The following is a 25,241-nucleotide window of genomic DNA, read 5'->3' on the forward strand; positions in this document are numbered from 1 at the left end:
TCAGAGAACTGCAGAAAAAATGTTTAGATTTACAGGCAATCAAAGCTAAAACATTTTTAAAATGTTCACCTCTTTCTTTTTTACTTTCCTTTTTTCTTTAGTTTTTTTTTTTTTTTTTCTGTTGGCAGAAATGAGTGTAATAAACAATCACATAGCTGGTCACAGTGTAGACTTGTCTAGATAGCAAGTGACAAAATGTTTCCAAGCCCTAAAACTGATTATCCTCTTTGATGCAGTAAGTCTCGAAACAGAACTCTATTCTAAAGAAATAATGAAGATACAGACAAAGATTGATAAATAATGATGTTTATCCAAACCATGTTTAAAATAGTGTAATACTCTGTAAGTGAGCTATGTGTCCCAGATTATGGATTAACTATATTACAGTACAATCACAGTATGGACTATTAGCTTTGTAATATGGATATTTGAATATGAGTGCACTGATATATACAAGTATTTAAGGGGATAAAAATAAGATGGAAGAAAATATGTCATGTGGGTAGTATTATTCTGTTCTATTTTGTTCTATTCTCCCATTCCATTCCATTTCATTCTTGCATATGGTGGAATGACGCATGAGCTTTCTCTCTTTAGGCTGGGTCCCGCTGGAAGCTAGCTTACCTGCATAATCCTCTGTGCCGTAGTCATCTGTAGGGTCTTCAACTCGGCTATAGCGGAAGCGTTCCACTTTAGGAAATTCATTGGTTGGTGAATATGGCTGCACGGAGGTGCCATAGAGGACCAAAGACCATTCTTTCAATTTACCTGGAGAAATAACAATAAAATCACAGCATGACCAAATTTTTACTCTAGCTTCGTAGTATCTTTAAGTCCTTCTCACTCAAGAAAATGCAACAAAACTGAGGGAGGCAGAGAGATATGAATCACCACGTCAAACACAGAGCTTGAAATGCCTATTTCTCACCATTTGCAAAATTAACTATTTAACAGTTCACATACCACATATTGAATGAGCACCTGCTATACAGGAGAGGCCTTGATTTAATCAGCATTTATAGGAAGACTGAGAAACAAACACACTGCAGATTGCCAGATCAAGGGCTGAATTTCAAATTACCAATATTTAAGAGAATCCCAGGATTTAATAAGAAGGCTTTGCTTCTCTGGGTATAAAAGTCATATTTGAGCTTTAAAATTTTTTTGGCATTATCTGACTTGCTAATAAGGAGACAGAACAACTCTTTGTTCTCCCTAATTCCTGATATCAGTCATTCAATAATAAGAATACATCACTAATTACACTAGTCTATAGACCTGTGCTGTCCAATATGATGGCTATTACACATTTGATTATTTAATGTTAAGTGAACTAAAATTAAGAAAAATTTTGAGATTCAGCTTCTCCATATACTGACCATATTTCCAGTGCTCAGTAGATTTGTGTGACTAGTGGCCACCCTACTGGAGGGCATTTCCACCACTGCAGAATGTTCTACCGGACAATGTGTAAAACAACATTTTTTTTTTAAATCTTGTTCTGTTTCCCAGGCTGGAGTGCAATGGTGGAATCTTGGCTCACTGCAACCTCTGCTCCCAGGTTCAAGCAATTCTCCTGCCTCAGCCTCCCAAGTAGCTGGGATTATAGGCGCCCACCACCACACTTGGCTAATTTTTGTATTTTTTAGTAGAGACAAGGTTTCACCATGTTGGTCAGGCTGGTCTCGAACTCCTGACCTCAGGTGATCCACCTGCCTCAGCCTCTCAAAGTGCTGGGATCATAGGCGTGAGCCACCATGTCTGGCCCAAAACAGCATTTTCTGGTCAAGAATGCCTGGATACCTGAGGCCAGTGTTTCACCTTCAATGAATCTGGATCACTCACAAGGAGCATTTTGTTTTACTTTAGTTCTAATTAACTTATTGCTTAGCTTCATAAAATTAGTGTTCAATGCAAAAAGTTAAAAAAAAAGGAAACATGCCTCTAGTTCATTAAAGTTAGTAAAACTGACCTCAAAAGCAATCAACTTTAAGCAGAACATAGGCATATGCTGGTAGGAAGGCAGGAGGCTCCCTTAGAACCCCTCTCACTTTGGCTTAATGCACAGAATCCAGGCAAGGTCAGAGGCTAGGGTCTGGGACCAGCCCAGAGAGTGATGGATTTCACCTATCAGTTTCCTTCATCTATTAGCACCTACCATCACCATCAAATCAATCAAATCAATGTTTGATGTTTTTAAATGGTCACTATATGCTAAGCACTGGCCTAAGTGGTTCATGAATTTTATTCCATTCAATGTTCAAAACAACTCTAAGGTAGGTACTAACATTCCCAATATATAGAGGAGGAAACAGAGGCACGGAGGTTGGTAACTTCCTCAAAGGCAGTAAGAGGACAGACTGATATTAAAACATTCCCCGAGTCCAAATCCTGTGTTTTTAAACCATATGCAATATTGTCTCCTATTCATTTCTAGGAGTTTAGGAGCCTGACCTTTAAAAATGAACACATTCTGTGATGCATGTATTTTTTTCTGACTTTCACGTTGGACCAGTACAATTGGTTTATGTATGGTTTGCCCTCTGCCAGCTTTTCTTTGGACTCATTTGTTAATGACCACGCTTTTCACAATCAGGGTGTTATTCAGGCCCAGCATTCTAAGTAGCATGCATTAGGTAGTGGCAAGAAGCGAATGACTGCTGGAAACTGATGACCTATCTGATTGCCCTTAGGTAGCAGCGCAAAGGACAGCACATTTTCCTTATGGCACCTCTCAAGTGTACAAATGAAGCATATAATACAAGGACACTATAGGTCATCCCAATCATCAGTCACCTTAAAACTTAGTTCATTTTATTTAAGATCATTTCGGATGTAAAAGTTTACCCTCTAAGTGCTTTGAAGACTGCTGTCTCAAAATTGATTATTTCCCTTTGTGCCATTTCTGAAGGACATCATAAGCCCACTAGGGATATCCTTCCTGTGTAATTCATCTCTATATTTCACTTGTTCTGTAACTTTATTTCCTTAGAACCTCTACTATGATTTACATCAAATGACTGCCATATTTGGGCCATCATTTTTTTCTCCTCTACCCCCTTTTCTGTTAGCTAAATTCTATAGATGATTTTGCATTTATTATTGAAACGTTATGAAATAGCTGTGTGAATACAGCAGGAGAAAAATCTATCCTACTTTCTAACACGTAAATACAACTGCATCTTTAGATTTATGTGCCAAAAAGCAAAACAATACCCCAAACACTCTTAATATGTATTGTAATAATAAATTGGAATAAACAATAAACAAATGTAAATTCAGTCTGGAGCCAGGAACTTCTATATTTGAGGATGATTCTACCATTTAATTGGGCCAGAAAATTCTACAGATCCAACTGAATTTCTACTTGCTTACTGATGTAACCCGTTATTAATCAGAGAGGAAGAAACCTATCATAGGACTGTATGCCACAGAAACAATGATATAGACACATGCTCATGCATGCACAGACACACCCATACACAAGACACTCAAAGTTCCTTACTAAAGGTGTAACTAATCCTGAAATGGAAGGTTGGTTGAAGGAAAGATACACAAAGGCCATGTGTTTCTATTAAAGTCTCTAGGCCAGTAATAGCATTAGGATATCTCTCTTCTGGCATAAGAAGAACATCTCAACACCTCTAAAATGACTGGAGGTGACCAGGGTTAAATGTGAACATTTAAATAGTATAAAGAGATGCCAGTGTTATGAAATAGATAACTATAGATGGTCTGAGTTACTGTAGAGTTTTAAACACACATAATCATAGTAAGCTCTGTATAGACTCAACTTCTTGAGGACAGAGGGATTTGTGTTCATGGTCTCCAATCCTAAGATGCCATGCATGGTTAACCAGTAGCCCTTAGGAGGAGCCTGGTCTTATCATGGAGAGTACAATTGCTGGTGTCTGGTGGTAATCATGAACAGAGTCACTTTTAGTAAGTTTTATAACTGTTTAAAATGCTCAGTAATGTACTCTTTATTTCTGCACCTCCCTTAGTACACAACTGCCTCCTTTTGACAGTGTTTATTTCTCCAGAGTCTCTTGCCCTATAAGAGTCTGGCAGTGATGCATGCTAACAGGTCACAGCCCAGTCACCAGGCTGCCGTTTCACCTAGGTGCCATCAATCTGTGCATCCTCAAGGAAGGGGCAATAAGCATACACTGCAAAGAGGAAGAAAGGAGAGAGGAAGGTCCTGGGAACTACGTAGATGACTAAGAGGTGAAAGGGTCCAGAAACTCTGTTCTGTAATCTGAATTGTTTTCTCTATCAATCCTGTCTTATTGGCAAATACTTGCTTTCTTGATAAAAGCTTGGTAACCACTATATTCAGGCTGAATCCTGGAGGTGAGCTAGGCACAGATGCTCATTAACAAAACATTTATTCTGATTCATTGTGACCTGGCCACCATTATGGCTTTGACCTCCCTGATTATGGGTCCAGTGTGGCAACAAAAATGAACCTCGTAACAGAATGAGGGGAAAGAGAGAACCAAAATGAACGGTCAACAATGGACCTCTCAGAATGAGTAACTTTCTCAGAGTGGCAGGCAACAGTCTGGCAAATGTGTCCTTTATCCCTATGTTCTGCTGTGTGCCTCCTTTGTCCTGTGCAGCTATCTGTATCTGAATGGTATACACTCCTATAATTACAGAATGTATAGGTTACTTCATTCGGTAATCTGGAGAGAGCTAGAACTGATGTCAGTCCTAAACTTCCCCGAAGCCTGGTTCTTCCAAAGAGGACTGGATAGAGCACTGAGAAGGAGGACTTTATCTAATGGCTGAAGATGTGCTCATGGATGGATGGGAAGCTAGTTAATCATCAAACAGATCACTCACTGCTGAGCCAAGCACTCTGTAGGGCTCTGTAATGGGCAATACAGTCTCTCACTCATGTTGCCTTGTACTTACCCTTGTTTTATATTAGAAACAAGCTTTACACATTAGCTTGAAGTGGGGAAGAGGCTGTGTGCAGAAACAGACTCTGAGCCTACCTGAAAAGATCTTTGTTAACCTCCTAATTTCTGTTTTACATCTCAAGAAGGGTTTCATTTTCCTTGGCTCTTGGGCTCATGCAGGGCGGAATACCATCATCATTTTCTTTGGTGGTATCCAGATTAGCTGGCATAGACCGAGGTCAATGTCTTGCCTACACTGAAAAGTAAATTTAGGGAAAACTAAAGAGAAATAGAGAACTATGGAAGCCTGTCTCTTCTTGTGAAATTATGCAACTGAACTCATTGCCACAAAGAAAGTCTGGAAAGCTGATTAGAAATGTGGATCATGTATTCTGAAACATCAATCAAAGGCTGTCATGTTTTATTCTATAATACATGCATTCCTTATTTCCTATCCTTAAATTGTTACCTCTTGAATGGTAATCTTGAGAACTGAAATATGAGCAGGTAACTCAAAGCACACATGAAATGAAATCACATGAAAAAAGATGATGCTACTATGGGTGAGTGTGACACACTCTTTGGCCAAAACATACTCCATCATTTTCTTCTACACAGTAGACCAACGTATAGAAAGGAGTTCTTACCTGGAGTCTTAAAGTTCCTTAGCTGAGAGGGAGTATCATACACTTCAAGGACCCAGTCACCAGCAGCTCGTTCTCCCCAGCAATGAATGGTCATGAACTCCCAGTTTTTAAATCCTTCCATGGAATGATCAAATAGCCTGAAAGAGAACCATAAAACATTATTATGTACAGTATTTCAAATCCAGTGAGGGTCTAGTTAAGACTATGATCAACACTTTTTTTTTTTTTTTCCCAGTATTCATTAGCAAGTTCAGCTGGGTGCTGGAGCTGCATCCTGGAGGTCACTAATTTGCAGATACATATGTCACCGTTTTGCCACAGAGAAACAGAACTGGGGCTGGCTATGCAACAGCAAATCTGGAAGGCAAATCCCACTGGGGATCCAGAAAACCAGGTTACGACTTTACCTACAAGACTGACAGTAGAGTACTGAAGATGTGGAACAACTGTAGCTCTCTTACATTGCTGATGGGAGTGCAAAATGATACCAGGCTCCGGAAAACAGTTTGACTGTTTTTATAAAGTTACACACACACTCACCATAAGACTCAACAATCCCCCTCGTACGCATTTAAACTTCATGATAAATGAAGTCATATGTTCACGTGAAAAACTTCATATGAATGTTCATAATCCCTCCAAACTGTAAACAACTCCAGTGTCGATCAACTGGTGAATGTGTAAACAAATTATGGTACAGTCGGCCCTCTGTATCTGTAAATTCTGCATCTGTGAATTCAATCACAGATTGAAAAATGGATGGCTGTATATCCATACAACAAACTATCCAGTAATAATTACTAACACATACCATGACATACGTGAGTTTCAAAAATATTATGCTAAGTGAAGACGCCAGACACCGAAGACTACATACTGCATGATTCAATTTATATAATATTCTAGAAAAGGCAAAATTATAAGTAAAGAAACAGATCAGTGGTTCCCAGGGGCTGGGGAGGAGAGGGGAAAAGAGGCATGGAGAATTTCTGAGGGTGATGGAATTGTTTTATATGTTGAAAGTAATGATGTGTGGCTATACAGCAAAACAGATTTGTCAAAACTCACTGAATTCTTTACATTAAAAAACTGAATTACATTGTAGGTAAATTATGCTTCAGTAAAAAGACTGCCCACTAATCTTATCCAGCTCAGGGAGTTATGCCTGAAATCCCAGCCTAGATCCTGCTCTTTCAGCCCTTCCAGTGATTTCTAAAACTTCTAATTTGCAGTCTCTTTCTGCCTGAAATAGCTAGAATTATTCTGTTTCCTGCAATGGAATCCTGAAAGATATAAAATACAAAGGGAAAGAAAACAAACAGAATCCCTTTCAAGAATAAAGAGACAATAATATATAATATTAGCATAGTAAGAAATAAGTGGGTGCAGTGGTTCATACCTGTAATCCCAGCACTTTGGGAGGCTGAGGTGGGCAGATCACCTGAGGTGAGGAGTTCCAGACCACCCTGCATGGTGAAACCCATCTCTACTAAAAATACAAAAGTTAGCCAGGCATGGTGGCGTACTTGTAGTCCCAGCTAGTCAAGGGGCTGAGGCAGAAGAATCCCTTGAACCCAGGAGGCAGAGGTTGCAGTGAGCTGAGATCGTACCACTGCACTCCAGCTTAGGCGACAGAGTGAAACTCTGTCTCCAAAAAAAAAAAAAAAAAAAAAAAAAAAATAATAATAATAATAATATAATGTAGACTTCACTACCCAAATAAATATCCAAAAGATATAGGAGACATTTTCTGTAAAGATGAAACCTACATAGTGGAGAATGAAAGATGGGACAAGTACTTTTTTAAAGTACTTAAAAAATTATGTACATCTATTATTTCCCTGAAAAAATATAAATAATAAAGAGTCAAAAACTGCAAGGGAGAGAGGCAAACAGAGAGGAAAAATATCTCTTAAAATCTTCTTAGGAGCAATTGTGTCCAGTTACTGGGGTATTTCTCTACTTCAATGGGGACAAATAGTAACAAAGGTTATGGTAAGTGAAGTTTGACAGCTATTCAGAACACACAATCAACTCTCTTTCCTTTAATCTCAGTTTACCAGGCAAATTGGTGGTTATAATTTGGCCTTCTCTGTACATTTTCCCACTGAGAGAAAATGAGCATTTTTAAACATAAAAACAGCTAGTTCAATATTCTTATAACAATATATTAGAACTCTTATTTTTAAAAAACATATTCTATCAGTGTGTCTGAGGCTCTTTCCAAAATGCCAGCAGGATTCTAAAGCTTAAGGGTTCAGAAACACAATTTTGGACCGTGATAGGTAAATGACTAACACTTTGCAGTTCCCTAGAGAAAAGCAGTAACAGGAAAATCACCTGCTGTATGTTCCTGAACCCTTGAAAGATAAAAAAATGAAAATTATTAGGCAGCATTCTCAGGTGTCCCATGGTCAAAAAATTTGGGAAAGGCTGAATTAAACAGATGAATAGAACCCTTTAATAGAGGACATCTCAGATCTTTAGAATATGCAATGTGTTTTGTTAATTTCCAAATGGGATTAATTGGAAGGCAGTGATTTTCAAACTCTACCTGGACATAAAGCCTATTCTCTCTCTCTCTTTTTAGAACATCTGTATATGATTTATGGATATTCCCTCTCAAAATAGAGGAATGTGACACTTCAGTGAGGAACCAGGTTGGATCTGGCAACTCTGCCTCATAATGACAAGGATGAAGATGGTAACTTTTTACATGAATAGTTTCCTACTGGAATGGGACCTCAATAGAGTAAGGATGGTGCACTTTATGGAGATCCTACAATCCACTGAGCAACCGCAATAGACTCATTTCATAAATTTATGGCTTAAGACTGGACTTGGACAAGAAGAAATGGCTGTGTCATTGTATACTTAACCTGCATCCATTGAGTCCTTCACTGAAAACTCACAACGTGTATGTCGGGCAGAAAGGCAACAGCAATAGGGCAAGAGGGGGTTTGTCAAACTGCCCTTTCTAACAGAGAGATGTTGTATAGGGAATATGTTGACACAGAAATGGCTAGAGGCAGAAAAGCAGTTTAGAACCACTTCCTCCCTTTAGCCCCACAGCTCCGGCTTAAGCTCTAATTCATGGGGGCCATGGTGCCATCTGAGGCACTGAAGCAATAACTTGTCACATCATACCTCTCCAAGAGTGCCGAACTTAAAAGCAGTTCCCAAACAGTTTAGATAGAACATTTGGCTCACTGCCTCACATCCAAAAACTACAAAGGAGACTTGAAGCTGCCATCACATGAGGGGCAGTCTTGTTTCCACAACCTCAGCCAACTTCTAATCACTCATGGGTCAATGATTTGACGGCTGGATTAGCAGACCCTATGTTTCTTCCCTGTCCACCTTTGAAAGTCATTCCATTGCTACCAATCACTTTCAAATCACATGGGGAACAACAATTAAATATAAACTGAGTGCCAAGAAGAAAGAGCCACAAATCGGAATTCAAATAACTGTTTCAAAGCCCAAACACAAATGGGCTTCGTCCATGCGGCTAAGCAGTTTTCCACCCCCTGGTCTCTTCACATTATTCAGAGTTGGAATGTTCATTAATTTCATGTGAATATAAAAGTTGAGGAGAGGAATGAAAATGCAGCCAAACACGATCATCACACTTTGTTGAAAGAGTTGACGGGGGGAAAAAACCAGGCACGGTGGTGGTTGTATCGATTAACTGGGCTTCACATTTCTAGTTTCATTCTGTCCTTTATAAGAACACATAGTTGTGTATTTTAACTTGGATTCAATACTTCACCTACTTCCTATTTTCTACCGAGTAACATTAAAGAAACTGCATCTCTGCATATAACATAAGGTAATATAGCTTGTAGGTTTGCTTTGCATTGCAAAGAACATACTTGCTTAAGACAATCGAGTGTCAAACCATGGACACCTGCTAAGGAGATTCTAATTGTGGGATCTTCTTTCATCACCTAAAAAGTTTCATGCCTGGTGTGAATGTCTGTGCTGTGCCAACAGGGAAGAAATCAGACGCATGCCAACGTTATTAGTGTGGGTAAAATGTCAATAAAGCAGAGCCAGTGTGCTGAAAGCCTAAGTAGATTAACTCCATGCCTTTATCCACTTCTCCTCTTGCAGCAAAATTCTGTCCCGTCAAAGTTGGCTTCATAATCATGTGCTCGATGAAATGATATATATATGTGGTGGCACAAATTATGCATCCAGTTATTAAAATGGTGCCCCACAGCCCTATCCCTGTGAGTGGTTTTCAAATAAATTACTCTGGATGAAGCCTGGTAAAAAGACTGCCATTGAGTGTAGTATATCCTTTTGAGGAATTAACTCAGGAAATAACTCATATAATTACGGTAAGCTTTATTCTCCCTTCATCCTAAAGAGTCTAGCCAATCTATCAAGGCTACAGCATTCTTCTATGATGTTACGGCAACTCAATAACAAGATGTTTTATAAATCCTGACAGCTATGTGTTATCATATAATTATTTCTAAAATTGTAAATGGATCTTAATTTCAGAATCATCTACTGCTATTCAAACAGTATTTATGTTCACTACAGAATTAGACATTAGATCAATATTCCTGGAAGCTTTCTTTTTTCTCTCTTCTATTTTTATTTTTTTTAAGTGGTTCATTACAATTTAAGGCAGAGCTGGAAGAACTCATCTGGCTCTCCTGTAGGTGAGTTTTTTTTTGTTTGTTTGTTTTTTGTTTTTTGTTTTGTTTTTTTTGAGACAGTCTCGTTCTGTCGCCAGGCACCAGGCTTGAGTGCAGTGGCACCATCTCGGCTTACTGCAACCTCCACCTCCCGGGTTCAAGCAATTCTCCTGCCTCAGCCTCCCGAGTAGCTGGGACTACAGGTGCACACCACCACACCCAGCTAATTTTTGTATTTTTAGTAGAGACGGGGTTTCACCATGTTCGCCAGGATGGTCTTGATCTCTTGACCTCGTGCTCCACCTGCCTCGGCCTCCCAAAGTGCTGGGATTACAGGCATGAGCCAGCACGCCTGGCTATTTTTTTTTTTTTTTAAATGCTTGGCTTTTGTAAGTTTTAAGTAATTTCTTCTGATACAGGGTATTTAAAACATACTATTTGCTTTTTCTCTTTTTCCTAATCTAAATTGCTTCTTTAAGAAAGATTGAGAAGGAGAAAGGAACTGGTTCTAGAGGTCTGTAATACCTAAAATAAGTTTTTTTTTTTTTGGTAAAAAACTTCCAATATGCAAACTATTATCAACTCATTCACCAACCCGAAATGCATTCCTCCTTGTGGGTACATAAGTACTTAATCTTCTTGAAGATTTAATTCATTTTAGAGTAGATGGCTTTTACTGAAGTCCCTGCTTTGTATTATAAACCCCTTTATAATTTCCTTGCACAGTATCCAGCAGCATACTGTTTCCAAGTCTTTTGATGCCACAAAAGTAATAAGAAAGTGTATGAAAAAGCTGGATGATCTTTTAAATCCTTGCTAAAGTGTGGTCTGTGGACAGGCAGCTTCAATATCACCTGGGAGCTTATTAGAAAGGCACATCCTTGGACCTTACCTCAGAGTGATAGAGTTAGACTTTTAAGAGAGGGGCCCAGCCATCTACATTTGATAGAGTCATGTACCAGGTACTTTGAGAAGCGCTGTGTAAATAAGAGTTACACTTAGTAAGTGCTTATTATGCTAGGCACTGTGCTAAGAATGTAACCGTACATGATCTTAATATGTGTACCCACCAACCCTGTGAGGTATATACTATTACATCTATTTTATAAGTGAGGAAATTCGATTTTCTAAATTCAAACACAGATACTGGTGAAGTCAAGACAAACCCAGCTCTGTCTAACTCCAAAGGCTGTACTTTTTTTTTGAATGAAGGGAGAAGGTTCATGTGGTTGGGTGTTACTGGAATGTAAAACATTCACTGCAAAAGTTTAATTTTTACAGCAAGCCACAGATGCATTTATATACCACGATGCCTTACAAATGTCAATAGTCTGTCATTGAACATTTCGATAGGGAAGTGACAGAAATGACTAAAGCATAAACACTACATTTAAAACATATTTAATTATAGGACCCTATAGGTTTTGCAGATTAGAAAGTATACCTTCTCTCTATTTAAGGCCATAATTAGAAGCAGAGATATGCATCTGTAATCAAATTTAGAAAGGGAGGCAAAGTTTCAGCTTTCAGTCAGAGGCCAAAATTTAGAACAGAGAGCCAGCACATCTAAGCTAAATCTAAAACTCAATGAGGGAGATTTGGAGGAGGCGGAAAGACAGCTTTTCATAATTCTAACAAGCGCAGCTGAAGAAAGAATCTGCTGGGATAAGCTTGTGTTTGAAAAATTTTGACACGGGCAGACTTTGAATGTGGCATAGTATATAGGCTGATATCTGAAGTTGCTCTCATCTAAAAACATTTTCAAAGGACCTAAGCCCACCTGGCTTTTCCCTACACACTTGGCCTCCATGCTCTTTATAGAAGTAAATAACTTGCTGTGAATATTCAATTTGCCTTTTTGTTAGGCAGGGTATGCAGGCCAAGGGGAGAACTGAGAGGGTGGGAGGGTAGGGGGAGAACAAAGGAAAGTCCACTCCAGGACTTCTCCATTGACCCACGGCGCCCACCCACTGAATGATCCACGGGGCTTGCCAGGGGAGCATGCAAGCCGGGCTAATGGGGCATGGAGCTCAAGCTGGACCGGAGCTCTGAATGCTGCTGAGTGCCTTCCAGCGCTTAGCACCTGCAGATGCTTGGGGAAACTGTTTCTCCTCTAACAGCTGTTCTCCACGGGAGTTCAGGCAAGTGCCCATCAGCCAGGACAGGGAGCCACTGAGGGGCTCCAGACGGCCCACACAGACTACATCAGCGTGTTCAGAACGTTGCAGAAAACAGACTCTCAAGGAATTCCTGTGGCGAGGGGATAAACAATTCTGAAGAAATTCCTCACTGAAATACCCAGGCAAATAAGGACTTGTGGAAAGTCAACCATAGTGACCGCAGTTTCAGGTCCCCAAACTAGGATGCATATTTTGTCAGTACTGAACAGGAGAGCACTGTCCTCTGGACTCTTCCCCCTCTGCTTCATCCTCATTGTCCGGTGTCTGGTATTTTCATCACAAAGGAGAGGTGATGCCAAGTGAGCCTCCAGATTCTAGTTCCTTCTCCCAGGAGCCAACACGCTGTCTGCTGTGAGTAAGCCATGGAGCAGGGGAGCTGCTTCAGAGGCCGTGGGGAGTTTTCCACGTTGGCTGCCAGGCTAGCTAAGTGTGCAGTGTTGGAAATTCTAATTCTGGATGAAAAGAGTCACCCCGCCCCCAGAGGGGTAGGACAGATAAAATGGGGAAAAGTCTGCCATAAGAAGCAGACATCTTCATCCCAAACCACCTCTGCTAGGGAAACATCGTTTTAAACTTTTCAGAATCCTTATTTTAAAAATAAAAAACAAAAAACAAAAAAAAAACAAACCTTTGTTCACTGGTTTACGTGGTCCTCCTGAGAAATCTTGATTTCTCTGAAAACAAGACAAGGGTCTGGCAGGGGAGGTATTTATTGCTGTTACCGATCATCTCTGGCAAATTCCTTCTAAAACCTGACCTCTTCATTTCTTCCTTCCCCACCGTGGAGATGGATTATCTTGCATACCAACATGAAGGACACCAGGAGCAAGGCAGGCCTTCGCTTCACCTCCCTGCCACCCCTTTCTATGCCCTTGTTCCCAGCTCTCCATTCTGGGAATGTCCTTTGAATTGGGGCCAAGGTGAGAAGGCATGAGGCCTCCTTGCCACTAGGTCAGAGCCGGACAGGTTTTGAGTAGAGGTTTCCTCTAATGAAATGAAAGCTTCAGCATACGCCAGATGGAAAGAGTGCCAAAAGAAACTGTCTTTCTCGAGCTGCCTCGGTAGGAGGGACGCTACCAGTGTCAAGCACAGCGGGAGCAGGGGAGCCAGGCCCGGGAAGGTGGCCATTCGTGGTTTTGGGACCTGGCGCAGCTGTTTCACATGGAAAAGGTCAGCTGCTCGGAGCAATAATTCCGGGGAGCTTGTAGACAAATGAATTCGCAACATCCTTTACATCTCTTGGGGTGTCCAGCTCCCTCCAGTCTCCGTGCTCTCTATCTCTCTTCGGTGGCTACTTATTTTCAGGAATGAGATGGAGGATAAATGAGAGCAGCATTTGAAGAAATGTGTGCTTCAAGTAGCACCAAGACATTCTGGGAGCAAACTTTATTCCCAGGTGGTCTTGATGAGGGAGACCGAGGTGTGCTATGGAAGCTCCCGTCACTGAGCGTCTCAAATGCCTGTATCTTTTCTCTGACACAAGTCACGCAGCACTCTTGTGTTCAGCACTTTGCAAAGAGCAAAGCAGATGTCGGCTGTTGAAGAATGTATGTGAGCCTGAAGCCAGCGATACTGCAATCCACCAAATAACTGTGATGGAATCCATAGCGCCTCTGCTCACAAGTTTCCTCACTGACGTCATTTCAGGGGAAGCCAAAAATAAATAGCGAAATATGCAGGAAGAGCCCAGACAGGCTGAAGAGGTTGAGTTTTTCAAGCAAACAGCAACAGCGGAGGGACTGTTTCTCTGCAAGGGAGGGGGCTCGGGCAATATGGTCCACAGTGAAGCAAACCTTTGCACTTCACCAGGTTACGTTTTCAAGTTAAAAATGTTTCACCAGGATACATTTTCAAGTTAAACCCAGATGAATAATGGTAAAGAAAGGAAAAAAAAAAAAAAAAAAAGCAAGAAATAAAGGCCTTCCCTGGCTCCGGCAATAACAGCTAGAGAGACCTTCATTAATCACGTAATTGTGTATCTGAGGTTTTGCTTGCTGGAAAGAAAACTCAGGCAGGTAGCTGCAATTTCCCTGCAGGCAGCCGGCTGAGGCCTCTTTGTCTGCAGTGGGAGGAGGACATGAGGAAGTGCCCAGGGATTCTAGGCTGAGGAATCCTTATGTTCCTTGCACCTGCATATGCTTATTCTGGCAAAGCCACACTTCACATTTAAAGTACTAAACCCAGGTTTCTCACATACTAATGGAAGATGTTAGGTTTGAAAGAACACAGCAAGCCTAAGCACAGAAATAAAATACACGTGAAGATTCTGGATTCTGGGCTGGGCACAGTGGCCCATGCCTATAAATCCTAGCACTTTGGGAGGCCAAGGGAGGATCACTTGAGGTTGGGAGTTCAAGACCAGCCTGGCCAACATGGTGAAACCTCATCTCTACTAAAAATACAAAAATAGCTGGGTGTGGTGGCCCGTGCCTGTAATTCCAACTCAGGCAGGAGAATCGCTTGAACCTGGGAGACAGAGGGTGCAGTGAGCTGAGATTGTGCCAACATTGCACTCTAGACTGGGCAACAGAGCAAGACTCCATCTCAGAAAAAAAAAGATTTCAGATTCTGTTCTATTCTTCTCTCCTTTTCTAACTGTCCTATAGTACATTAAGTTGGGGGTTTTTAAAAGCAACTGGGCACGTTCAGTCTCACTGCTGGTTCTGTAGACTTTCATGGGCCTCTTGCCTCTCAACGCCTCTGGCCTGTTGTTAGTGTTCTAACAAAGATCACCACTGCCATGGTCACGTGGCGTGTGGACAAGTGGCTACGTCTACATGAAAGGTTGACTTTCATTTGAACTATACATGCCACTGATAAGAAAGTTTTTGCTTCCATTAAATGTTCTTCTGGGAGAAAAAAAAAATCAAAGAAGCTTTAGGCTGTGGTTTGCCTTTTAGAACCACCATGGGAATGAGGACCGTAAGACAACCTGACATCTCCTGTCTTCGGTCCCACTTGCTGACAACTTTCTCCCATGCTCCCAGCCACTGAAAAAGCCAAGGGAGAAAAAGAAAATGTGTGATAGGACATTCTGGCTATCTTCTCTTAGCAAGATCTTGGCCTGTGCAGAATATAGCTACTTACCTGCTGAGGAAGTATTCTGGAGGAAGCAGGGAAGAGAGCAAACAAGAGAAACTGAGTGCCCTCAAGCACAGTGAAGACTCGAGAGTCAACCTTAAAATCAGGGGTCAGCAAACCACAGTCCTCAGGCCAAATCTGGCCCACTGCCTGTGTGTCAGTAAAGTTGACTGGCACACAGGCAGGCCTATTCATTTATATGGTCTAGGTGGCTTCCGTACTGGAATGGCAGAGTTGAGTAGTTGGAATAAAGACCTGGCTTACAGAGCTTCACATATTTACTATCTGGCTTTGTGCAGAAAAATCTGTTAATACTTTAAAAAAATAGTATTTCCTTGAACCTTTGAAAGTAAGTGCTCGGGAAAGAGAATTTACTTAATCTGTAATGAATGGCAGGAAGACACTTAATGGTGGGGGAGGGGATCTCAGAGGCCTTAGGAGTTAGTGCTCTGCAGTTCTTTTGTAGGATAAAGAACAAGTGGCCTTCCATTTTTCTACTGCATCGTTTTCTTAGCCAACTATTAAAGGCCCCACTTCTCCACGTGCACAGATTACAGGCAGCTTTACACTCTGTATTTATGAGCAGTGAGATTAAGACATCTAAAAGCCCCCTCTGCTGGTTCCCAGGGTAGGTGAAAGCAGCAGCTGTTCCCGTCTACCTAAGGAATAGCTGAGTGTCGCTGGCTGTGACCACTACACTGGTGGGCAGAGGCCATTGCTGTACCTGTTGGCCAAAAGCTGAGACCTAGTTCCCGAGGGTGAGGTCAGATAGATGGCCAGGTCTCCTCTCCGGGGATGAGTGATGGTGATGCGCACAACCACGTGCTCCAGGTAGTTGACATGTCGATTGGGGTTATCCGAGCAGCCCGAAGCTTTGTAGATGGAGCGCACTGCACTGTTAGGGCGGATTGTCCTGCAACAGAGAGAGAGGGAACAAATGACATCACAGAGCTCAACTGAGTGAACCTGGAGGCGTGGAATCAATACACAATGTAAGACAAGCAGCTCATCTCTGGATACTAAACAATAGTGCTATCATCCAAATGACTGGGTCACTGAAAGGAATACCAGTTAGCGGGAAAGATGCAAGGGAGAGGTGAAAAAGGAATGAGGTTCTTTCATCTTCATGCAGGTAGTAGATCTCAAACCTGAGTGTGCATTGATATCACCTTATTAACACACAGACTGCTGGCCCCCGAGTGTATGACTGGGTAGGTCTAGGATGGAGCTCAACAATCTGCATTTCTAACAAGTTCCCAGGTGACAGCAATGTAGCTGATCTATGAAACAGACCATGAGAACCACTGCACTGTGGTACAGTGGAAGCTTGGGAATTAGCATACGGGGGTTCACATCCCTTGTTCTAGAATCCACCAGCACATTCGTCCCTCTTGCCTTCAGGTTCCTGTCTTCCTGTCTAGCTTCCTCCTTTGCCACAGTTTCCCTTGAACACTGGGGCTGTACACAGTGCCATCAGATTCAACCCCCGGGATAATTCAAGTTTCCCACCTTGGGGACTTTGCACACACTACTCTGCCTGAGTACTTTTTGTTGTTGTTGTTGATGTCCTTATGGCTAAGTCTTCTTCCTTTAAGGTCAAAGCTTAAATTTCCCCTCCCTGAGACCTCCATCGAGCCATAGGTGAAAATATGTCCCTTATCGCTTACTTTTTGCATTTTTAAAATTTCCGACATTCGATTATAATTCGTAATTATCTACTTATTACATTTTTGGTTTGATGCCTTCATTAGACTGTAAGCTCCACAGGGTAGTAGGAAGCATTACTTATTCTCCTTTTTATTCCTAATATTTTGCTCCGTGCTTGATATTCAGTAACTATGAGAAAAATACTTAGTGAATGAGTTTGTAAATAAATAAACAAATAATTCCTTTGATCCCATTTCCTCATTTTTCAAATGAGAATAATACCCAGGTCATTAAACAGCTTTAAGAGGAAAACATACATGAAGTTTCTACCCTTGGCAGGGCCCACAGTAAGTGCTCAATAAACACTGGTTAGCTTCCTACCCTTTCGTTTTTTCTCTCTCATTTTTGGCCACAAGAGTAGAATGAAAATAAACCCCAACAACTTTAGTTGATTTACTTTTGCTTCCTAAGAAATTTCTCAAGAAATACAATAACTCTAGTTTCATCATTAACCAAAGATCAAAAATACTTTTTCAGAGAGAAAAGTCACTGAACAGAAAGCCAAGAGCAAAACGCTAATAAGCCTACTCAGACAGAATCCTGTTGGCAAACGCTGTCAGCACAGCCTCCAAGTCTGTGCTACTAAAACTGGGGAATAGGCCCTGAAATCTGTGAGTAAACTGCAATCTCATTTACTGTACATTTTGCACCACTCTTTGGATAACTACACTGTAAAGAGTTGTTACAGTTTTTAAAAGTACACTGACTTCTGGAGAATACTTGTACCATCAAATAAAAATACTGACAGAAGAAAACTTTCAAGAGCCCGGGGTAAGCATATCCCATAATCCCTTTTAAAAAGTATCTTTTTTTCTTTCCTTTTTTTTGTTTTTTTTTTTGTTTGTTTGTTTGTTTGTTTTGTGTTTGGAGACAGAGTCTTGCTCTGCTGCCCAGGATGGAATACAGTGGCATGATCTTGGCTCATTGCAAACTTCGCCTTCCAGGTTCAAGCGATTCTCCTGCCTCAGCCTCCCAAGTAGTTGAGACTACAGGCGCATGCCCCCACACCTGGCTAATTTTTCTATTTTTAATAGAGAGGGCTTCACCATGTTGGCCAGGAGAGTTTCAATCTCTTGACCTTGTGATCTTCCTGCCTCGGCCTCCCAAAGTGCTGGGATTGCAGGCATGAGCCAAAGATGTTTTTTTTTTAAGGATTCCTGGGCTATACTAGTATGAATTTAATAGCTCAGAATTCTAGACATTCTATTACAATTGCATAGTCACATTAGAGAGAAACTACAGAAGCTTTTAGCTTCCATGTGCAACAAGAGGCCGTCCTGAGCAGTTAACTGGCTTGTTCTTTTTTGGGGCATTGTCATGCTGTTTGCCAGCAGCAAGCATTACTTGATTTGTCGGTCTGTGCTCTCCACACACACGTGTTGCCGGGGAACAGTGGTCCACTTCTCTGCCTCCATCACCATGGCTTCTGCGTCCATCAGTCCAAATCCATAAAGATGGCTCACTGTGGAAAGCAAGAGACTGGTCAGTTTCACTAAACTACATATGTTGAGTTATAACGTCACTCAGTAGAGACCCCAAACATACCCCTGTGGGATCCTAGCTATCTTTCCAGCAATGATTTGAAAAATAAAGCAAAACAAGGCCAGGCGCGGTGGCTCAAGCCTGTAATCCCAGCACTTTGGGAGGCCGAGGCGGGTGGATCACAAGGTCAAGAGATCAAGACCATCCTGGTCAACATGGTGAAACCCCGTCTCTACTAAAAAAAAAATACAAAAAAATTAGCTGGGCATGGTGGCACGTGCCTGTAGTCCCAGCTACTCAGGAGGCTGAGGCAGGAGAATTGCCTGAACCCAGGAGGCGGAGGTTGCGGTGAGCCGAGATCGCGCCATTGCACTCCAGCCTGGGTAACGAGAGCGAAACTCGGTCTCAAAAAAAAAAAAAAAGAAAAATAAAGCAAAACAAATACACAATCATGTCAAGAAAATAAGACATATGTACAGTTTTCATTATTTATTCACTACCAGTAATATGACTATCATTTATGAATTGTTACTCCACATCTACATTTTTACATTTGGTCCTCCCAACAATCTTCAGATGTTAGTGCCATTATTATTATTATCACCATTCATTAATGAGAAAACTGAAAAACAGACAAAAACTCAACCAAGATTAACTAGCAAGTCAATGGTTGAACTAGATTCCAATACACATAGTTTTTCTCCAGGGCCCACTGTTTAATCACTTGCATTTAAGCGATGACATCATTGCTTTCATAAGATAATAGGTTTAAAGAGAAGTAACAATGTATATGACTTCTCATAGTGAGAGAAGATCTTACATCCAAGAGACAGCCATATTCTGACATATCTAGTAATTAGGTTGACTACCTTAGAAGACATAAATTATTATCTTTCTTCTAGCATATACAAAATTTATTAAACTTTATCCATGAAATATTTGGAGGCCTCTAGACTTTTATGCCACTTTTGTGTCTTTGAATCTTTTAGGTTTCAGCATGCCTATTGACCTAAAGCTGAATTTGACATAACTGTCTCAGAAATTTCCATTAGGTACAGGAATACTTAAGTGATACAGTAATATCTACATGTGTAGATCTTTCTAAAAATACTTTCAAATTCCCATTGGTACTCAAAATCTCCACTTCTTATTGAACTGTCTCATAACTTTATATTAAATACTAGGTCATACTTCCAGTTTTTGTCTAAAACATTTTTTATCATCACATGAATGATGTTATGCAAATGATTATATAGCTGCCTGTGCTTATGGATTATTTAAATACGTCAGCTTAATGGTCACATTGTTGTCAGATGCCGTTCCACTCTACTTGCAAAACAATCTCGTCATCAAACCTTTTGCTTTAGGAAGGCTGCTCTTAGAGATCCCAGTCAGAGGCTGCGCTTTCTGCCTTTCTGCCTTTGTCCAGGCTGAGTACTAGGCCTGACAACCCCTCATTCTTCCTCTCTGCAGAATTAAGCCCTACTCTACGTTCCTGAAGGCCTGGCTAGTCGATCTTTCCCTCTGGAAGTATTCACTGACCAATAAAATACTCAGAAGACATTTACTGAAATTCGACTATCTGTGACCAGTGAAATTTTCTCCTTTCTACTCCGGTAACTAATTTGTCAATCCATCTGCCCTCCTGTCCATCCGTCCATCCATCCATCCATTCATTTATCCATCCATTTCTCCATCCATCCATCCATCATTTCTTGAATGCCTTTGATGTAACACACACTGTATCAGGCACTGCACTTTTTGTCTGTACCATCAATCGCATTGCCAAATTAAATCTCTCTGTCAGCGAATGTCTTTTTACTCCAGCTGCATTGTAAACTGCTTGATGGCAGGAACTGGGTCTTGTTTCTTTATATGTTCTATGTTAACATAACTTGATACATACAAGAGGACAAATAAATTACAGCATATAAAAAAGGGACATCATACTAGCATGAAAAAATACGGTCTTATTTATGTGATTTGCTAATCACATAATTCTCAGCAAACAAGAAAAAATAGCACACAATTTTCTTGTTTTAGGATATTATGATGTGTCTCATCTACATTATTAAATTCATTGAAGCTCCATATGAGAACCATACAAAAGTAAGGTCGCCTTACTTTACTATCAGCCAGATAGAACATATTAAATGAAAAAAGTAAACCTACTTTGCTATGGCAAGGATCTATGTAGGAGTTTTATATATGTATTTCTGCAATTATTATTATTTTTTAAAACTAAAAAGTAAGCATATTCATTGTAAAACATCTTATCCAGAAAAGAATAAACAAAAGTTATCAAAAACTTTATCCCAAGTTGATCGCTTTTATGAACAATTCTGAGTATTTAGCTTTAGTTTCATAACATCATGAAGGGTAATTTAAAAAGGACAGAGGTTCTCACATGATACAGAAGAAATGTCAAATTTGGGTTTAAGGGACTAAATTGTGGAGATCTTTTGTAAAAGTTCATGAGAATCACATGTTCTTACTTATCATTTAACCACAGCCTATATCATGTCATCATGGACAGTCAATGGTATTTTTTCATAACCCCCCCTCCCGCCCTGGGAAAATTGAAATTTTTACCAAAGACGTTAGAGGAGGCTGATCAGTCCTTAAATATCCCCCATGCTAGTGTCAAGTGGTTTTAAACTAGCACAACTCATCGTTTTATTTCAGTTTAGGGAAATAAGAGATTTGATTGGCGTGCTAGGGGTGTGGAGAAGGGAGGCGGGGACTTGGAGAGGGAAAGGTCTTTGAGCTGTCACTGCAATACCAGGAATGTGCCCATCTGAGCATCCATGCTTGCACTCAGTGGCACTGGCTCCTGTTTTCACCCTCCACTCCTCCATAATGGTCCACCTAACAGCCATGAGGACATAAATTAACACAAACAATCAGATACAGCAAACACTTCATGCCTGTTAAACAATCACTTAAGTAGAAAAGCACCTTGAGACTTTATGAAGGCCATAAATTTATTTCCTCTTCCAACTCAATTTCTACCCTCCAGAGACAACGTCTGTTCATGAAACACTCAAACTAGATGCTCAGAAAAGAGGCTGACTAGCCACAGGTAAACTCTACAGACTGGCCGGTCAACTGAAAAAGACGTCATACTAATATAATATTAATATACAAGAAAACTGGTTGCTGAAGAGATCAATGAAGGTCACTAAGTCAATAAGGGAAACAGCACAATAAATGTGTTGGGCAGATGAACTCCCTCAAAATGTGGTGTCAATAGGGGAAAAAGCCATTAAGCAGTTTGGAAGCACTCATAATTTTTTATGTAATATAAAATTTTCATACTCAAAATGACCTGTAAAGAGAGAAACACTGACTTTTTTTGGTGACCATTTGAGTCAAGTCTGTCTTATTCATCCACTGTTACCATGAAGGGCTCCTAAGGGCTCACGGTATGATTCTCTCCAGGGGCTGTGGAGTGCCTGGCTTAGAGTAGGACTTTCATAAATATTTGTGAAATGAATGAATGGTACTAAGAGGAGAAATGTTATTTAATTTGCCAAGTGTCATAAAGTGTTTACAGGGAATTGTAAGGGGAAATTAAAAGATCTGTTCTTTTTATTACTGATTTCTGTAAAGTCATCCTTAACATTTGAAATTTATTCAAGGATAGAGCCAATATTCACATGTTACAATGTACAATGACAGCAAATATACCATGCAAACAGTTGGTTATGATACGGCCATTCCATAACTAATCTTACTTATGCACATTTCTCATACCAAGTTGAGAGCAAAAGCTGAGTCTGAATATAATTTTAAGATGATCAAGTGGAAGCTGCTCTGTGCAAGCACTGTGTAAAATGCAAAATTCCATGAAATCAGAGGACTATTAACATTGGTGTGAACAGGAATCCCGACCAGTTCAAATAGAATTTTTCATTCCTAAGAGTGGGGGGCAGAAACATTCAATTCAGTTTTAACCTTAGTTAAAATTCAAAAATTAAATATTAAAAAGATATTGCGGGAACAACGTATGTATATAGAATAATTAAAGATCTTGAAGCAAAGTTCCTGGAGTGCATTTCAGAAAGCAAATTTATCTTTTAGTGGAGTGAGACAGGACAAGCTCTGTTTCAATGAAGGAGATTTGCGAAACTTGCCTATCATTTTATCTGTTCCTTTAGAGTTCAGGGCTGTTTACATTTTGATAGGTATAAGATATCAATTGAGACCTCACAAATAGGCTCATTTATGGACATAAGCTCAGGAAATCAGTTTCATTTGGCACCAGAAGTACAGCTAGTTTTTATTCAAAGTTATCCAAAGGCTTTCCCGCATGGAATAGTCAGATGGACAAGAAACACAGAAAAATAGCTAATAGTCTCTGGCAGGCATATTCTTATTTCCTGATGAGGCCGGAAGTGCTGAGAGGAGATCATCGTTAGGGATCCAAGTAGGTAATTGCGTAGTTCGAAAGCAGATTCAGTTAATATACGCAGCAGCTTTAGCTAGGAGGCCTAAAAAACTCCATTCTAAAGATAAGCTAAAAGCTCAGCAGGAAAATAATTAGAAGTTTCTGGGCATAAGAAGCTGTAACCAGGAAAATCTGGTATGCGTTCATCTCTTTTAGTGGATTGTCCCTACTGAAGCCAGCTATTTCACATTTTTAAAAAACTACGCTGGATGAATCTTTCAAGATGCCACCAACATGATTAATTAGTAAATCACTCTATAAGTAATTGACTAGTTAAAAAGAGTTTGTGTTCCCTAAAGTGAAAGAGGACCTTTCTGCTAAAACACAGAGTTGTTATGCAGCATCCCGCAAACAAACAAATAAAATAGGGTAAACAAATAAAATAAGGCAAATAAGCAACAAAAACCCTCCAAGGAGCCAACCAGAAATTTTGAATTTTGCCTATACATGAAAAATATGCAACTTAGTAGCAACTATCCATTACGGAGTATTTAATATAAAAGTGCAGCTAAAAATATCTCCTATTCCTTATGACCAGGGAGACTAAATGTCCAGGTTTGCTCAGGACTGTCTGATGTTAACACTGAAATTCTTGTGCCTTGGGAATTCCCTCGTTCCTGGGCAAACCAGGAGACTGGTCATCCTATGTGCAAATGAAATCAGAATATGACAGTACTATGGAGTGACACAGTACTCTCCCAACTGTTCATATCAATAATCTAGTACCTGGAGGGTAGACAGGCCTCCTGCACCTGTATTTCTATTTGTTAGGTTGCACATAATCATCAAAATATGAAACATGGCCGATAAATTAGATTCAATTATTTGATTACACGAAAGCATCAATTTCAATACACTTCACCAATATAAGCTAATAATTGATCCAGTTAATTATTATATCACTCGGTTTGTAAAGCACCTACTCTGTATTCAACACCACACTAAACAGTGAGATCCAAATGCAACAGAAAATAATTTGTGTTCTCACTCAAGCAGGTGAGATGAGAATACCTTTATAATCTGACTGAGAAACAATTAAAAGTACCAAACTGTATAATTACTGTAAGTATAAAAGGATGTCCAAAGAGTAAGAAATCAGTCAAATACAAAGGATGTGAAGCAACCTAACAGAGCCAGGTGTGCAGTAAGTACTCAATGCATGTTAGCCAAGATCTACAGTAACATAAGGTAACCTGAGGGGAAAGTGATCCAAATTTGGATTGTGCTTTCAGGCACATGTAGGATATAGGTGGAGGCGAAGGTAGCACACCTCAGGGGCCAGAACTGGGCATCTTGGTTAGATAATTCTTTGTGTGATTCGTTAAGGCACCCAGGAAACCAGCACCCCTGGAGTCTGGAATGAATGGACAGCAGGGGAAAGGGAGAGTGGTAAGTATCCCGGAAACATGAGACCAGACTGCAGGAGAACTCAATCAACCACGATCGCTTGGGTTGCCATCAATCAAGTTGTTGCTATTCTCATCTACCTATAAGTAAACCATCGGAATAAAAGGTAGTTACCCAAATTCCTGTCTTGAGGAGGACTGCTTGATCTGTGGGCTGGGTAGAAATTTGGAACTAGAGATCAAAGAGCTGCCTGCAGCTGTTGTGGTCGTAGCACCTCTGGATTCTTTGATCCTCGATGCGCTGAACCACCTGCTCCCATCAGGGATCCTGTGCCTCCTGCACCTACTAATTAAACCAGGCCAAATGTGCAGGACAGGAGGCCCGCATGCGCCTGAGAGGACTCGAGATGCTTTCCCAAGTCGCCACGTCCCGCATGCATAATGTAAACACTTAAGTACTGTTTTTTAAGTGTAAAAAGAAACAGCTAAATATGAAATCAAAAGGAAGCTTCCTAAGGGAGAAAGAAAAAGTGGGAAGTGATACTCTTCAGTCTCATGTTGTCAGTTTCACACCTAAATATCTGACAGCAGAAAGCCAGAATGCTCCCAGAATCACCTACTTCTTCCTCTGCCTTACTGCCTTCCTCCGCTATCTCTTCATTGTGCAGTCTTTTACATTTCAATGCAAAAGGTGCATGAGCTTCTTAGAGAGAGAATCAGAACTATAGTTACAATGCTTTCTTCTGCCATTCAGTGCAAAATGCAGACTCCCGTGGGGTAGGAAAATGG

The 25,241-nt window shown here is 40.5% G+C and overlaps 2 protein-coding genes across 6 annotated transcripts in view; one reads left to right on the plus strand and one right to left on the minus strand.

Moving 5' to 3' along the window:
• RFK (riboflavin kinase) overlaps positions 1-12,079 on the plus strand; it is a 224,068-nt gene extending 211,989 nt beyond the window's left edge. The window contains exon 11 of the transcript XR_012516519.1: positions 8,145-12,079. The gene's annotated coding sequence lies outside the window, so the exon portion shown is untranslated. The remainder of the gene's footprint in view (positions 1-8,144) is intronic.
• Positions 1-25,241, minus strand: part of PCSK5 (proprotein convertase subtilisin/kexin type 5) — a 467,438-nt gene that overhangs the window by 176,494 nt on the left and 265,703 nt on the right. For all 5 annotated transcript variants that reach the window (XM_074394654.1, XM_074394653.1, XM_074394655.1 and 2 more), the window contains 4 exons: positions 18,519-18,636; positions 16,192-16,380; positions 5,555-5,691; positions 625-768 (listed from right to left, as the gene is read on the minus strand). In XM_074394654.1, coding sequence (XP_074250755.1) covers positions 625-768; positions 5,555-5,691; positions 16,192-16,380; positions 18,519-18,636 — 588 coding nt within the window. The remainder of the gene's footprint in view (positions 1-624; positions 769-5,554; positions 5,692-16,191; positions 16,381-18,518; positions 18,637-25,241) is intronic.

This window comes from Saimiri boliviensis, chromosome 2, assembly GCF_048565385.1.
Source record: "Saimiri boliviensis isolate mSaiBol1 chromosome 2, mSaiBol1.pri, whole genome shotgun sequence".
Classification (NCBI taxonomy): domain Eukaryota; kingdom Metazoa; phylum Chordata; class Mammalia; order Primates; family Cebidae; genus Saimiri; species Saimiri boliviensis.